The sequence below is a fragment of the Oreochromis aureus genome, linkage group 10 (assembly GCF_013358895.1).
Source record: "Oreochromis aureus strain Israel breed Guangdong linkage group 10, ZZ_aureus, whole genome shotgun sequence".
NCBI lineage: Eukaryota > Metazoa > Chordata > Actinopteri > Cichliformes > Cichlidae > Oreochromis > Oreochromis aureus.
Window position 1 is genome coordinate 28,019,978 of NC_052951.1, and position 15,847 is coordinate 28,035,824.

Consider the following 15,847-nt stretch of genomic DNA (forward strand, 5'->3'; position numbering starts at 1 on the left):
AGTCACTATTTTTATGCCTTATTTAATAATGTCAATTTTGTAACTTAAGGTCACATTAGGAGTCCTATTCGAAATAGGACTTTAGTAAGCGGTGGTTATCAACACTGTGGCTGATCATTGTTTAATATACAGTCTGTGGTAACAATATCCAAGTGAATCTCAGTCAGAAACATATAACTCGCTTATTAGTGCGCATTTATCTTATTTAATGCAAAAATAATTTTTTAAAATAATACTTTTTTTATTTTGTTACCATCAGAAAGAACTGGACTATTTCTTTATGTGGCTCTGGCTTCACATTTTCATGAGAATAGCAATTATGTGAATAACTTAATTACGACAACAGCCACTAAAGAGTTAGGGAGTTGATATAATCGTCAGCGTGCCATTACAAAAATCCTTTGATTTCATCCTTTGATAAATAAGAGGCCTCTAATCACCAATCATTTTATTTGCTACAATGAGGAAAATGATTCAATGAAGTAGCAAAATAATCCATAATTGAATCTTACCTTTTGATTTTTGTATCAGTAATGTCAGGCTTTATTTAAAAAGGGACCACCCCACCACTGTAAGTTATTTTTTACTTCTTTTTTTTTTTGATTCAAAAGGAAATCCCTGTCATTCCAATGAAAATGTTTAATGTGTGTTTGTGTTTTTTTAAATATGCTTGGTTAGGATGTAATTTATTCAGGTATAATGTATAATACCAATTTGCACACAAGTTGGGACATTTATTATTGAAAGCGTTCCTGAGACCATGCAGATATTTCCATGACAGACTCATACATGTTTTTAATGCAGTGGTGTCTGAGGGCCCGAAGATCATGGGCAGATTATTGATTTTCAGCCTTGTCCCTTGCGCAGAGATTTCTCCAGATTTTTCTCAGTCTTTTGATGATATAATGTGCACTATTCAAAGTCTTGGCAATTTTACGTTGAGGAACTTTATTTTGAAATGCAATTTTTGGAGATTGTTGAACCTCTGCCTATCATTACTCCCGATAAACTCTGCCTCTCTAAGAAGCTCTTTTTATACCCAATCATGTTACTGACCTGTTGCCAAATAAGATGATTAGTTGTAAAGATTTTCCTCCATATGTTTCTTTTTATTGCCACTTACTTTTCGAGCCTTTTGTTTCCCTCTTTCCAAGTTTTTTGAGACATGTTGGTCCCATCAAATTTAAAATTGCCTAATATTTTTCATTAAACAATAATATGTCTCAGTTTAAACATTTGATTTGTTTTGTGTTTTACTGTGAATAAAATATGGGATTATGACATTTAGAAATCATTGGATTCTGTTTTTATTTACATTTTACACAGCGTCCAGCCGTCTTGGAATAAAGCTTGGACATTTTGGTTTATCATGTGGTTGGACATAAGATGAAAATATTAGTCCTGTGTATTTATCTCTGAGTGGGGTTGTCATCTTGGTGGTGGTCCTGGAAGTTGCTAAGCCACCCTCACATCATGTGATCTGTTAGGGTCACATGAGTTGCCTCTGCTGACCTTTATTGGGTTTACAAGGGTAGTCACGGCTCAAAAGCCCATTATGATCCAGGATTTGTTAGTGTGAGTTTAAATATTTTTTTATATCTTTTGCAAAGTTTTGTTTCACTTGTCTTTGTATATTCTTGTATTTAGTCTTTCTGTATTAAACTAAATATGTAACCATAAAACTTTTTTAACACATTATGTTACAGCGAGTTTATGTAAAAGTCTGGAAAGCTGTTTTCATGCTTGCACTGCAGCTCTGAGCTGTGATAGACATGATTCGATGGATTCACATGTGAGAATGCAAATGTCCCATATAGTCAGGTCAGATGTTATCCAGTCTTTCACCTGCCAGCGCTGACGTGCTGGTTCACAGAGTATTTCCAGTTGTTCGGTGCAGACTATTTCCCGCTGTGTGCTACATCTTAGAGAGCGTAACTGTGGGTAATATCCTGACCTGAGTCTCAGGAAACTGTCCAGAATTTATGTGTGAAAACAGCTTTTGTAAACTATGGAAATGTTTGCTAGCTTTTCAACTTTTTCAGGGTAAAACCGCTGTTTTTATATGATTTTTTTTTTCTGAAAGCCTGTTAAATAAAATATTGTACTTTGTAAATGTTTGCTTAATCTCATTTTCTTATTAAATTGAACGTTCAGGGAAATGTAATATTCTCAAACATGTCTGCAGTTCAAGTGAAGAGAGTGAGCTCTCCAGGAGCACCACAGCAGAGCGGGTGACAGACCAGAGGCAGCTGCTGCTGCGTGTTGTCATGTTATACGTGTTCATGTGTCAGAGTGTTACAATGTTGACCTCTGCACTGTTTTTATTCATTGATGGTTATGTTAGTGTGTAGAAGTTTAGATTTATTCTTCAGTGAATAGCTCATAATTCAGGTCGTGTTCAGCTTTAACGAATATTCATAATCTCTGTCGACTATTATCTAATGATATTTGTTAGATTAGTGTCTACTCTAGTTTTGACTAACAGTTAATAAAGAACAAGACAAACAATAAGATATAAAGTAAGCATAATGCTCCATCTTCCTCTGTGAACTTTTGTCCCTCTGTTCCTCCTCTCACCTCCCTCTACAGCTGCAGCATCGGCTGGAAGCTGAGCGCCAGCGCCTGGCCGAAGAGGAGCAGCTGCGAAACCAGATGACAGTTCGGCGGGCAAAGGCCGAGGCCGAGAGGAAACACCAGGAGCGGCTCATCCAGCTGGCACAGCAGCAAGAGGAGAGGGAGCGAGAGGAAAAGGAGGAGTCGAGGAGGAAGAAGGAGCTGCTGGAGCAGATGGAGAGGGAGAAGGAGCAGCCAGTCGACCACTCGGACATGGTTGACCGTATGTTTGGTTTCTTGGGGAACTCTGGGCCGCTGCCCAACCAGGATGGACAGGCACCAGCTGGTTTTGAAGTATGTATATGTGGGTTTTGTAGTCCTGTAAAGATGTCTGATTAAATCATCCATTAGCTAGGATTCCCCCCTCTGGTTTTTGAGGGGGACACACGGGGTTCTTGGGATTTTTTTCCAGGAAATGTCAAATATGTAATTTCCTTAATTTCTGGTAATCTGTGCTTGCCCCTGCATGCATTTATGATGGAAATAATATAAAGATAATATCCTTGGCCCTACAGAGGTTGCATGGATGCTTCAACTCCTTCAGAATGGAATATCAATGCATGTCATTGCCAAGAGGTGTGCTGTGTCTCCTATCTCAATGTCAACAACATGGAGACAGGCAATTACTTGAGGAGAGCTGGACAGGGCCATAGAGGGCTCTTAACCCATGACCAGTATCTGCTCCTTTGTGCGAGGAGGAACAGAATGAGCACTGCCAGAGCTACAAAATGACGTCCCGCAGGCCACTGGTGTGAATGTGTTCACACATTATTACTTCTAGGCTTGACTACTGTAATTCATTATTATTAGGATGTGCTAAAAACTCCCTGAAAAGCCTTCAGTTAATTCAAAATGCTGCAGCAAAAGTACTGACAGGTACTAGAAAGAGAGAACATATTTCTCAGTTGGCTTCCCTTCCTGTTAAATCCAGAATTGAATTCAAAATCCTGCTCCTCACATACAAGGTCTTAAATAATCAGGCCCCATCTTAATGACCTTGTAGTACCATATCACCCCATTAGAATACTTCGCTCTTGCACTGCAGGCTTACTTCTTGTTCCTAGAGTATTTAAGAGTAGAATGGGAGGGAGAGCCCTAGCTTTCAAGGCCCTTCTTCAGTGGAACCAGTTTCCAGTTTGGATTCGGGAGACAGACACTATCTCTACTTCTAAGATTAGGTTTAAAACTTTCCTTTTTGCTAAAGCATGTAGTTAGGGCTGGATCAGGTGACCCTGAATCCTCCCTTAGTTATGCTGCAATAGGTGTAGACTGCTGGGGGATTCCCATGATGCATTGAGTATTTCTTCTTCAGTCACCTCTCTGCGTTGAATCATACTTATATGTTATTCATATAAGTATTCATCTCTGTCTCTCTTCCACAGCATGTCTTTTATCCTGTCTTCCTTCTCTCACCCCAACTGTTCGCGGCAGATCGCCACCCCACCGCCTGGTTCTGCCAGAGGTTTCTTCCTGTTAAAAGGGAGTTTTTCCTTCCCACTGTTGCCAAAGTGCTTGCTCATAGGGGGTCATATGATTGTTGGGTTTTTCTCTGTATGTATTATTGTAGGGTCTACCTTACAATATAAAGCACTTTGAGGCGACTGTTGTTGTGATTTGGCGCTGTATAAATAAAACTGAATTGAATTGAATGTCTGACCAAAAAAATCTGAAACAAACTTTATGAGAGTGGCCTGAGAGCTGACTTCCTTTATTGGGCCCTGTGCTGACTGCCTGGCATCATAGCACCTGACTGACATTTGCCATAGAAAGCCAAAATTGGCAGGACCAACACTGGCACCCCGCGCGTTTCACAGATGAGAGCAGATTCACTTTGAGCACATGTGACAGACGTGAAAAGGTCCAATTATGTTGCCTGCAACATCATTCACAAATGACAGTGGATCAGTGGCGGTCTGGTAAGGCATATCCACAGAGGGATGCACAGACCTCTACGGGCTAGGCAACAGGACCCTGACTGCTGTTTGGTATCATGATGTAATCCTTGGACCCATGTCAGACCCTATGCTGGTGTAGTAGGTCCTGGGTTCCTCCTGGTCCACGGCAATGCTCCGGCTCATGTGGCAAAAGTATGCAGGCAGTTCCCGGAGTCCAATAGTAAACCTCTGAGACATTCTGTTTCTGTCCAGCCAACACCACCAGGTTCCACCTCAGACTTAATGATGCCATGGTCCTAGTCTACACTGAGTGTTTTAGTACTATTTAGATCTAGGAAGTAAGTGGATGGTTTGTATTGTCCTCACTGAGAACAGCATTCAGTGTTTTGGTCTCCTGGCAGATTTAAATAATTCACTCTCCTTTCAGCTGTTCTGTTTTTTGTCTCCTAGAAATTTCTCTCACATATCATTTTGTTTCTCAGGATTTGGAAAACACGCCTCGTGGTGAGGAAGCTGAAGAGGAGGTTTTGAGCGAGGCTCTCCAGTTACCTGACGAGGAAGAGGAGGATTTGTCAGAGTATAAATTCTCCAAATTTGCAGCCACCTACTTCCAGGGTGTCTCCACCCACACCTACATCAGACGGCCACTGAAACAACCTCTGCTTTTCCACGAGGACGAAGGAGACCAGCTGGTGAGGCTGACCTTAGATCTCAATCCGAAAGCCTTTTACAGCCCCCGATCATCTATTTAAGTTATTCGTATTATGCGTTAATGGGCTCAGCAGATTTACACACGTACCGGCTGCTGAGCCGATTACGAATATGTTTTGGGCGAATAAACCAAGTTAAACTGTCACTCTTTTTGTCCTTTTTCTGGAAAAAGAAGAGAACACAACCATATCACCAAAAATGTTGGTTTTTCAGTTTAGTTTTGGTATGAATAAATTGTTAATTTTCTTATTATGACACATAACACAATCCAATCATCTTATAAAGTTCTTACTGAGACGGCAAAACAGTCACACCTACACAAAGGGACCTTGTAACTCCTTATTAGCAGAAAGTCAGAGTTCAGACATGTGAAGGATCAACTAAAATCCTCTGAGCTTCGAACAGTGGCCTACAAAAATGTTTACAATGCTTTACTCTTGACTGCTAATGGTGCTACAATATAGGCTGTAAACTACAGCATGGCAGCTGAATAAAACAAAGTGCATAATTATGCTCCAGTCTCCTAAAACTGAGAATGGAGACACTGATTGATTTGCACACAAAGAGAGATCAGATGATTCCCCACCAGCAATAACCTCACAATGGTGGGGAGGAAGAACATCGTGCAAAATGAGGCTCAAAGCTGGTGATTTTTTATTTATTTTTATATAAATCAAAGATAATGCTGTGGATTAATTTTGAAATCCTGCTAACGTGTATAATGAAAAATCAGGTGATTTCAAAAAAAGTTTTTCTTATTTGCCATATTGGACCTGTCCTCCAGGCGGCTTTAGCTGTATGGATCACTGTGTTGAGGTTCATGGGCGATCTCCCGGAGCCCAAATGCCCGATGGTCATCAACGACGGCAGCGAGAAGATCCCCGTCATGACAAAGATCTATGAAACCCTCGGCAAGAGGACCTACAAGCGAGAGCTGCAGGAGCTGCAGGTGGAGGGAGAGGTGAGAGGATGCCGGGGATTGTATGAGTCGTTATAGATTGTCAGGTCAGAGCCTCCAAAATGTCATCTCCTGTTTGTACCTACAGAACAGCTCCATAGACAGCCAGAAGAGGAACAGTGTCAGGCATAAACTCGTGTCCCTCACCCTCAAGAGGAAGTCCAAGATCACTGAGGAGGTGAGAAACACATCACTTCTTTTCAGCTGATCTAAGTAAATAGTTTATTTAACATGTCCCATGATTTCCACTTTTAATCATAGGGTGACGCGATAATGGTGTATAACCAAAACCTTAAAAGAGTGTTAACTTAAACAAAAGAAATGGGAGAAACTGGACAAAAATGGCGGTGTAGTCAGTACCGTCAGTGGTGACTCCAGTTGGCTGCTCTATGGGGCGTGTATATGTGTCCCATATTATATGTGTTGTACCGAGTCAATCGACTGAAAGGGAATGAACAGTTATGCCTATAACTTCTGCTCCCTGAAGGAGAGGAACGGGGTACAACACAAGATTGTCCGCCATGGAACTTGGCTTGGTGAAGACTGCTATCGAACTGAGGGATTATTGTGATGATGGGGTATATGTGCAGGTGAGCCTGTGTGCATGTCATCACAGGTCATCTGCCTTAAAGCTGCAAATAGAGATTTCTTCAGCCAGGACAGAGGTGTGATATCCCATCTTATTTGTGTTGTACCTCATTCCTTTCCTTCAGGGAACAGAAGTTATAGGCATAACTGTTTGGGTTTTTTTGAGCACTGGGACACTTGGACACCGGGAAATTGATGAGTTGCCAAGGTGGCACACCGGTGCAGTGTTGCACTGTTGCCTCACCTTGAGCAGGTCCTACATTTGCTGTAATGTTTGCATATTTTCCCTGTACCTACATAGATAATGTCTGACTTGATAACTTAGATATCCAAAGACAAGCCTGTTAGGTTACCTGGTGGTTCTCAGTTGGATGTGAGGGTGAATGTTTTTTGTCTTTGTTAGCCTTGTGATGGATCAGTAACCAGTCCAGGGTGTACCCCACCTCTTAACCACGACAGCTGGGGTAAACTTCTTGTTGGGAAGTTTTTTACCACTATAGCCGGCAGCCCAAAGACTGAAAAAAAATCAAAACGTTTCTTGGATTCTGCAAATTTAAGCTCAAAACCTTCAAATGAATGTTTTTCTCTGTAACGCTGGCGGCAGGTCACCAGGCGGCTGACAGAGGGGGACTACAGTCTCCAGGGAAACAGCATGTTGGAGGACCGACCCACCTCCAACCTGGAGAAACTTCACTTCATCATCGGCAACGGCATCTTGCGGCCCACCCTCAGGTGACCCATGAGTGTCATCGGCACTAAATAGAGGCTGCTCCTAGAAGCAGCAGCGAGGGATGAAGATGTTGCTTGTGGCAGCATGAGGATGCTTTATGGGTGTTTTTGGACCAAGCAAATGACGCACTGATGTTTTTGTTCTCTGGAGTTGATGAAAAACTTTCACTGTAGACTTCAAGGTTTATTCTGATTGTAGATTTTGTCTTGAAGACGACACTGAAGTGAAATGAATGGGTTTGTTGAAATCAGATGGCTTTTTCGGCTAAATTCGAGTGTGGAGAGCGTTAATCCTGTGAGTGTGGAGCTTGAATAGTTAGTATGGAGAGAGGTTTACTTTCATACCATGATTATTAAAAGTATATCTTATTAATTAAATTAATTAATTAATTTAATTAACTTCTCTGAACTTGGGCTTCCTGTCTGCTTCACAGAGAGTCAGTTTCCACTGCATGGTTTTGTGAACTATTAGAGACTCTAAATTCACAACTTAGAGGAAGCCCACATACGAGATGCTGCAACACAGTTTAAGAAGCTTAAAGGAAAATAAAAATAAATTTCTCACAAAGACGGAACACAAATAAGGCAAAAACAGAAAATCTCCTGTAACTCATCAATCAAAAAAAATAATGCTATAAACAGTGATATTTAAACAAAATGGGATGATTAGTTAAAAAAGAGAAGATAATTTGGAAACCAAAGTAAAATTAATTACAAATTATTAACAGAAAGAGTTTTTAATATTGGGGGAAACAGAGAAATGATTCAGATTCAGCACAAAACCTGGTCACTCTCCATCACTCTCCTGCCTCAGTATCTGTTGAGCTCGGGTTCGTTGGGCTTTAGCAATTTAAAGACACAGCTCTGAGCCGAGTACACAGCCTTTCACATGTTTAGGTCTGGCCTGATAATGCTTGTTTAGTGGATTCACTGTAAAGATCCACATTCTGGAAATGTTCGCACTTAATGACCAAAACTTGTAAAAACAATGTGTTGAGAATGACTGTTACAGAGTATCAACACTGTAACAACAGAAATGCATATTATTTATATATCTGAAATATTAATGACTCAACTGCTATTTTCTTCCTTTCTGAAACTTCTAGTGGACGTGAATGGTCCCTTTGGTGGGCTAGTTTTAGCCCACGGGCCACATGTTTGGCAAAATGAAACATTAGTGTTTAATCCATTCTCACTTTAATTCAACTTTATTTTTCTCTGTAAGTGTTAAATAGAAACCATTTTATGCTGTTGCTTTAGCAGACCTGGAGTATGTTCTGTTTGGAATATTTGGCTATAGATCACCTCTCTGCAGGAACACAGTCCCTACATACAGATGCTGACCGATCCTCTTTGGAACATTTTTTAAATGGAGTCTAATTTGATTTAGCTGTAGTGACTGTCTCGTGTATTGAAGAAGGCCTCTTATCTGTTTGTTGAATGTTGTCCTCTGCCTCAGAGACGAGATCTATTGTCAGATCTGCAAGCAGCTCAGCCAGAACCCGTCCAAAAGCAGCCACGCCCGCGGGTGGATCCTGTTGTCCCTCTGCGTGGGCTGCTTTGCCCCCTCCGAGAAGTTCGTCAAAGTAAGAAACTTACGATAAAACCTCATGGTTAAATGGTGAAAACTGCAACTCATTTACCTTTAAAAAACTGAAATGGGAAAAAATAACCACAATTGTAACTGCTGTGTCACCATTTTTGCACTTTTACACACTCACGTTTTCACTCGTACCTTCACAGTACTGCTATTTGCCCACCACTGCCTGATTAAAGTGTTTTGTGGTACTCACTGTATCTGCCCTCTGCCCTCTGTAGTACCTTTATTTTCTTATCCATGTAATTGTACTAAACCTAAAGGTCAGGAATAAAAATAGAATTCATTTAATAATAATATATTACAGATAAATTAAATTTGACCATAATTAAGCGTGTCAGCAGAAATTAAAAAAAAAAAAAGTGGTATAAAGGATGCGAGTACATTGAGGATAAATGTAAAGATTAAAAAAAAAAAAAACATGACCGAGTTTAAAATGTGGCTGATGTTTCTAATCAGTCACCTAACAATGTTTCTTTCTGTTTACTAATGTTGATCAGCCAGCTAATCCAAAGCAGACATGTGTAAAAGATAAAGTCATATACACTAAGAACAAAGATATAATCTTTTGTTTTCTGGCAGTGGATTTCAGTCCAGGAGAGCAGATGGGACAGATCTGTAACTCGAAACACTCGCATTCAGTCAGTAAACAGCAGCCTGTCTGTCTCCACCATCACCATCAGGAGGTCTGATGGCTGAAAATCAGTTTAAGTCCTCAGACACAGAAGTAAAAGCTTAAAATAAAGTAGTCAATGGGAGAATCTCAAAGATTTCATCATTGCAAGAATTTATTTTTAAATAAAAAAATGGCAAAGGTTTTCTGGTCTTACTCAAAACAAAATATTACATCTGAAAATCACGTTTAGCTTTAGAAACTTTTAATTAACTTTTTTTCTGACTGATTTTAAAGTAAAAACGAGTTATGAGTTTGATTTCATTTATGTAAACAGGACAAATAAAATGCTGTGTGCAGTGTGTCAGTGTCTTTGGTATGTCACACTTTTAACCTTTAATCTGCTCAGTGCTGTAAACGGCCTTTATGTCAGTAATACGATGAAGATTTTCTCTTCTCTCTGCTCTTTTATCAGTATCTACGGACATTTTTGAAAAACGGTCCTCCGGGTTACGCTCCCTACTGCGAGGAGAGGTTGAGGAGGACGTTCGTCAACCGCACTCGGATGCAGCCGCCGTCTTGGTTGGAACTGCAGGTGCCAAAAATCTCTCTGCTCTGTGTCGTCAAGTCCAGCCAGTGAATCCAGTTTGTCAAGTGTCTCATCTTTGAACTGGAAGCATTTGCAACAGTAAATTTGGTTTAAAAACGGAGATGATTTTAAGATAGTTTTTATACTTTTTTTTTCAGGTGTTTAAAATGTTACATTACATACGTGAAGAAATATCTAGAAAGCCTGACAATGTTTTACATCAAATTACCGTAAACTGTAAAACTTTACAAAAAACAGCTAAATGTAGCTAGTTTATTAAAATTCAGTGTTCTTTACTATATTTATTCTCTCTTAAATTCTCAATAAAACATCAACTCATATGCTCTGGAAGAAGCGATCGGTCCTTCTTTAATTTTAATTTTATTTATCGAATTTTAAAGTTTGGATCAAGAGGACTGTAGCAGTAATCTTCTGACCTTCTTTGTCGCTTTCTGACTCGTGTTTCTCAGGAGGCAGCTCCTCAGTAACCAAAAAGTGAGGCAGACATCAAAAATAAAGCATAAAACTTTATTTATTCCACACAAAACTAATAACTGCAAAACAAAATAACCACAATCAACATCACAAATTAAAGACCTTAACAAAAAATTTTAATCTGTAATGACTGATCAAAAACTGAAATGAAATTTGAATTTTTTATACTTTTTTATACTTTTTCATCTCTTCTTTTTGTGGTTTTCGACAGGTTAATTATCTTTAATATTAATAATGGGTTTTTTTACAGGTGGTTGGATGGTAGAGGTTGTAATATTTATATTTTGAAGTGAGCTTATAACAGCACAATGCTGCACAGCTGTAGGACATCTTAACTGTTGCCTGTCTGAACACGAGTCTCATTGTTTTTCCCTCCAGGCCACAAAGTCTAAGAAGCCCATCATGCTGCCCGTGACATTCATGGACGGCACCACAAAGACACTCCTCGCAGACTCGGCCACCACAGCCAGCGAGCTGTGCAACGCACTGGCGGACAAAATCAACCTGAAAGATCGCTTTGGCTTCTCGCTGTACATCGCTCTGTTTGACAAGGTACAACACAGGTTCTACTGACAGCAAGGTTATAACAGTTAACTATAACTAAGATGTTTGTCAGAAAACGTGCTTTGGTGCTCATCTGGGACGTCTGCACGACATGAGTGTGTATTCTGAATTTCCTAAATCTTACACGCAAGAAAAACTTGAAATGATCAAACTCATGCTTAGAACTAACTGAAACTAAATTTAAATAAACAATATTTTTAAAATGAAAACATTTAGTCAGTTTATTCAGATCTCATGGAGTTTATAGGTAACTGCAAGTATGTTTTCATCAGGTGTCGTCTTTGGGCAGCGGTAACGATCACGTCATGGACGCCATCTCGCAGTGTGAGCAGTACGCAAAGGAGCAGGGCGCCCAGGAGAGGAATGCTCCCTGGAGGCTGTTCTTCAGGAAGGAGATCTTCAGCCCCTGGCACAACCCTGCCGAGGACTACGTTGCCACAAACCTCATTTATCAGCAGATCGTCCGGGGGGTGAAATTCGGAGAGTACCGCTGTGAGAGGGTGAGCCGCTGAGCTGTCTGCTCCTCTGCATGCTTTGTGTAAAAGAGCGTGAGATACTAAGCATTGAGTTCGCCCCCTATGGATCCACTGGAATACGACTGTGTGAATATTAAATTAAACCACTTGAATGGGAGAATGAGTCTTGTAGTAAGAAAGGTTTTTGAGCATTTAAATAGAGTAGAAAAGCACTTCATAAGCACCATTATGTAATGTATGGTTGTAACGACAGTAGTATCACCCACTGGTTTCTGAAATTTGCACTTTAAAGCCTCAAGGTTTGCATTTTGTTATAACAATATAAGACAAGGCCTTGAGTGTATCATAGGGACAAGACTGAGATGGTCTGGACATGTACAGAGGAGGGATAGTGGATACTGGACAAAGGATGGAGCTGCCAGACTGAAGGCAAAGAGGAGGGGGGACATGCAGAGGGCCGCTGTGACAGAAGAGCTTGAGCTAGTTTTGCAGCTTTTTGATCTACTCATCCATCCATCTTTGTTCTTCCAGTTTTCTTATCCGATCGTAGGGTCGTCATCCAGTGCCGGATAGGGCACCAGTCTATTGCAGGGCCAACAAGAGTAACAGACAACTACTTCATATTTACAAAATATACAGAAAGGAGGAGTAGCTCAAGACTTTTGCACAGTACTGTATATTGATCAGCCCATCTGGTTCTCCTGATATGATCTCGTCTACTTGGAAGAACAGTTGATGGCAGGTTTCAGGTGTTGGGCTTGCTTTCTCCTAACCATCGCTTCACCGTGTCTGTCTTGAAGGAGGAGGACTTGGCAGAACTGGCCTCTCAGCAGTACTATGTGGATTACGGCTCCGAGGTCCTCCAGGATCGTCTGCTCAGCCTCATTCCGTCCTACATCCCCGACAGAGAAATCACCTCCACTAAGACTGCAGAGAAGTGGGTTCAGCTCATCATCAGCGCCCATAAAAAGGTACCTGCTGGTCGAGTGATGAAAACCAGTCTTAATTTTGTGCTGTTTTCTGGGAGAATCTAACTATAGCTCACTGTGCAGGGAGTACAAATGAAAAGGAGGGTAAATACGCAGAAAGTGAAGGAGGATGTGGTGGATTTTGCTCGTTTAAAGTGGCCTTTACTCTTCTCACGCTTCTACGAGGCCTTCAAATTCTCTGGTTGGTAAAACACTGTGCCTCTTTCTAAACTACTAGATGCTTTGTTCCCGTCAGTGTTTGTGGATATTTTTTAATGGATGTGACCACATCTGCTCACAGGGCCGAGTCTGCCCAAGAATGACGTTATCGTAGCAGTAAACTGGACCGGAGTTTACTTTGTGGATGAACAGGAGCAGGTCCTTCTCGAGCTCTCTTTCCCAGAGATCACGGCTGTGTCCAGCAGCAGGTATGACAAACAGCCACAAATGCACCAAATGACAGGCACCCCAAAATAAAGCACAAAGTATATTTGAGTTGTACAAAGTTAATAGGTGAATTAGTTGCTGTAGGTTTCTTGGCATTTATATTGACCTTAAAGGTTCTCTACAAACAAACGATCGATTTGTTTGTCTTAACATCAGGAAAATCTTGGTTATTAATGGCGTCTTCCCACAACAACTTCTAAATCTGAAGCTGAAGAAATCTAATTATATAGAAGTCTATAAGAAAACAGCCTAACGGTTCTCTTGTTTTGCTTTATGACCTCAGAAAAACCTTCCCTGATGAGTTCATGGTCTTAATCGCTGCTTTCACCTCTGGTTGAACAGAGCATGATGTGTATTTTGTAAACTCTCATCCCATTTAGATAAAATGGGAGAATAGGTCATCGTATGCATTAGACTGGGTCTAGCTTGTGATTTACAAGTTGCTAGCCATGTAAGCCATGTAAGCCTGAAGTATCAGATGGGTTTGTCATTTGTCATATCTGGTTTAAAATGACATTCAAGCATCATCTGAATTAAATCTGTTTTACATACGTCATCCCAAAACAAGATGTGGAAAATTCAAGGTGTTCAATCAGTTCTGTCATGGAGACTCAAATCACTGAATACTAGCACGTGCTAGCAGGCAAGCTATATTTTAGCTAACATTAGCCAGAATAAACAGGGTTTGATCCTCAACCTAGCTAGCTAAATTCAGTTTTGCTAATTCTCAAGCCACACCATTTTGGAGGGAACCAAGATAATCAGAGAAGATATCATTCTTTAATACTTCTTTAATACGTTAAAAAAATATTTACATACATAACGTTTAATTCCAAACAAGACTTTCTTCACTGCTGATACAAATAATTGTAAGCATGTATTAATTAATAAATATTTTATTATCATTTTTAAGGTTTTTAGGGATCTTCTGCTTGTCAGAATTGCATCTTGTCCATATTTTGAACTATCATGGTTAAAGCAAAGTTTAACTTTGCAGAGGGGGTAAACTCCAGGGACAGAGCTTCACTCTGGCCACCATCAAAGGAGACGAGTATACGTTCACCTCCAACAATGCAGAGGACATCCGCGACCTGGTGGTCACCTTCCTCGAGGGTCTAAGGAAGAGGTCCAAATATGTGGTGGGACTGCTGGACTGCCTGAACCCAGGTAAGATTCACTGATGAATTAGAAATAAAAAGGTGATTTTAGGAGCAGAACGGTTAATCTGTTTGTCATCTCCCTGGTAGTAGGGGTAGATTCCAACTTCCTGAGTTTTGCTAAAGGAGATCTGATCATCTTGGATGAACATGACGGAGAGCATGTGATGAACTCTGGCTGGGCACACGGCATCAATGACAGGACCAAACAGAGAGGGGACTTCCCTGCTGACTGTGTCTATGTGCTACCTACTATCACCCGACCACAGTATGATATAGTGGTAAGTGTGGTCAGAAAAATAACCTCTGTCTTCCAGATTCTGCTTTTTAATCCAGCAGGTTGTTTTTTACAGGACAGAACTGGAAGTCTAACCAGTTCTTCCAGTGTAAGTGATTTCAGGATGTCCCTGTGCAACAGTGTGTAGACATACCTGGTTATTGTAGCTAAATAGCTCAATTTTTGTTTCATGTGACCATAAAACTTTTCTCCAGGAGACATTTGGATTATCCATGTGGGCAGCTGCAAATTTCTGTCAAGCTTGAAGGTGTCAGGGGCTTCTTTAATGTTCGGTACTTTCTCAATCCATCCATCCATTCTCTTCCACTTATCCAATTTAGGGCCCCGGGGGCGCTGGAGCCTCTCCCAGCTGTCTTAGGGCGAGAAGCAGGGTACACTCTGGACAGGCCGTCACTCTGTCGCATGGCTAACACATAGAGACAGGTTGAACCTTGGTGGTTCCTGGATTGTTCCTGAACATCATGACCAGTGTTCTCTCATTTTTGAGGGTGACAGTTTGGGTCTTCTTCCAGAACTTGGCAACATGGTTACATATCCGAATAACTTGTACCTACATAAAATTATGTGAACTGATGGTCTTGGAAACTGCAGTTGTTCAGGAATGGCTCCAAGAGGCCTTCCCAACTTGTGTAAGCCTGAAATTCTCTTAGAGTTTCACTGAGTTCCTTGAAGTTTCCTATTCTAAGTATTGGCCAATGCAATGAGTGCTGTCAAACAAATCCTTTAAAATAAAAATGACCTTGAGATTTAAACTGTGTAAACTGCTGATCATATACCTCCCAACACTCCAGCTTTGCTATTTTTTTAATTAATGTCAACCAAACTGCCAGTCATCTATTAATTAAAATTTACACACAAAAAATCCTCACTGCACATATATTTTCAACACTGTGAATACAACCTGATTAAAGCAGCATGTGAGCAGCTGCTGTCTCTCCAATTGTTAGCTATTAGCTGTCCACCATTTTTTAGCAGTTTTTCTCCCAGTTAACAAAAAACACAAAAAAATATATGCTAGTCTCTCTGTGCAGCCAGCTGTGTGTTTAATGGCTGTCTACAAAGTGCCAAACACTGAAAAAATGAAAACACTGCAAAAATATTGAATTTGCACATTGTATTATCATCAAAAGCACATCACTAGTTTTCTGC

At 40.6% G+C, this 15,847-nt stretch overlaps 1 protein-coding gene across 2 annotated transcripts in view; it reads left to right on the top strand.

Moving 5' to 3' along the window:
- Nucleotides 1–15,847, top strand: part of myo7ab (myosin VIIAb) — a 47,570-nt gene that overhangs the window by 24,165 nt on the left and 7,558 nt on the right. Inside the window, exons 23-36 of one of the 2 annotated variants that reach the window (XM_039618594.1) lie at nt 2,590–2,907; nt 4,991–5,200; nt 6,004–6,180; nt 6,266–6,355; nt 7,370–7,497; nt 8,954–9,080; nt 10,180–10,299; nt 11,167–11,340; nt 11,625–11,852; nt 12,629–12,799; nt 12,881–12,998; nt 13,098–13,224; nt 14,241–14,410; nt 14,491–14,681. In XM_039618594.1, coding sequence (XP_039474528.1) covers nt 2,590–2,907; nt 4,991–5,200; nt 6,004–6,180; nt 6,266–6,355; nt 7,370–7,497; nt 8,954–9,080; nt 10,180–10,299; nt 11,167–11,340; nt 11,625–11,852; nt 12,629–12,799; nt 12,881–12,998; nt 13,098–13,224; nt 14,241–14,410; nt 14,491–14,681 — 2,349 coding nt within the window. The remainder of the gene's footprint in view (nt 1–2,589; nt 2,908–4,990; nt 5,201–6,003; nt 6,181–6,265; nt 6,356–7,369; nt 7,498–8,953; nt 9,081–10,179; nt 10,300–11,166; nt 11,341–11,624; nt 11,853–12,628; nt 12,800–12,880; nt 12,999–13,097; nt 13,225–14,240; nt 14,411–14,490; nt 14,682–15,847) is intronic. The other variant, XM_039618593.1, reaches the window with a different exon arrangement.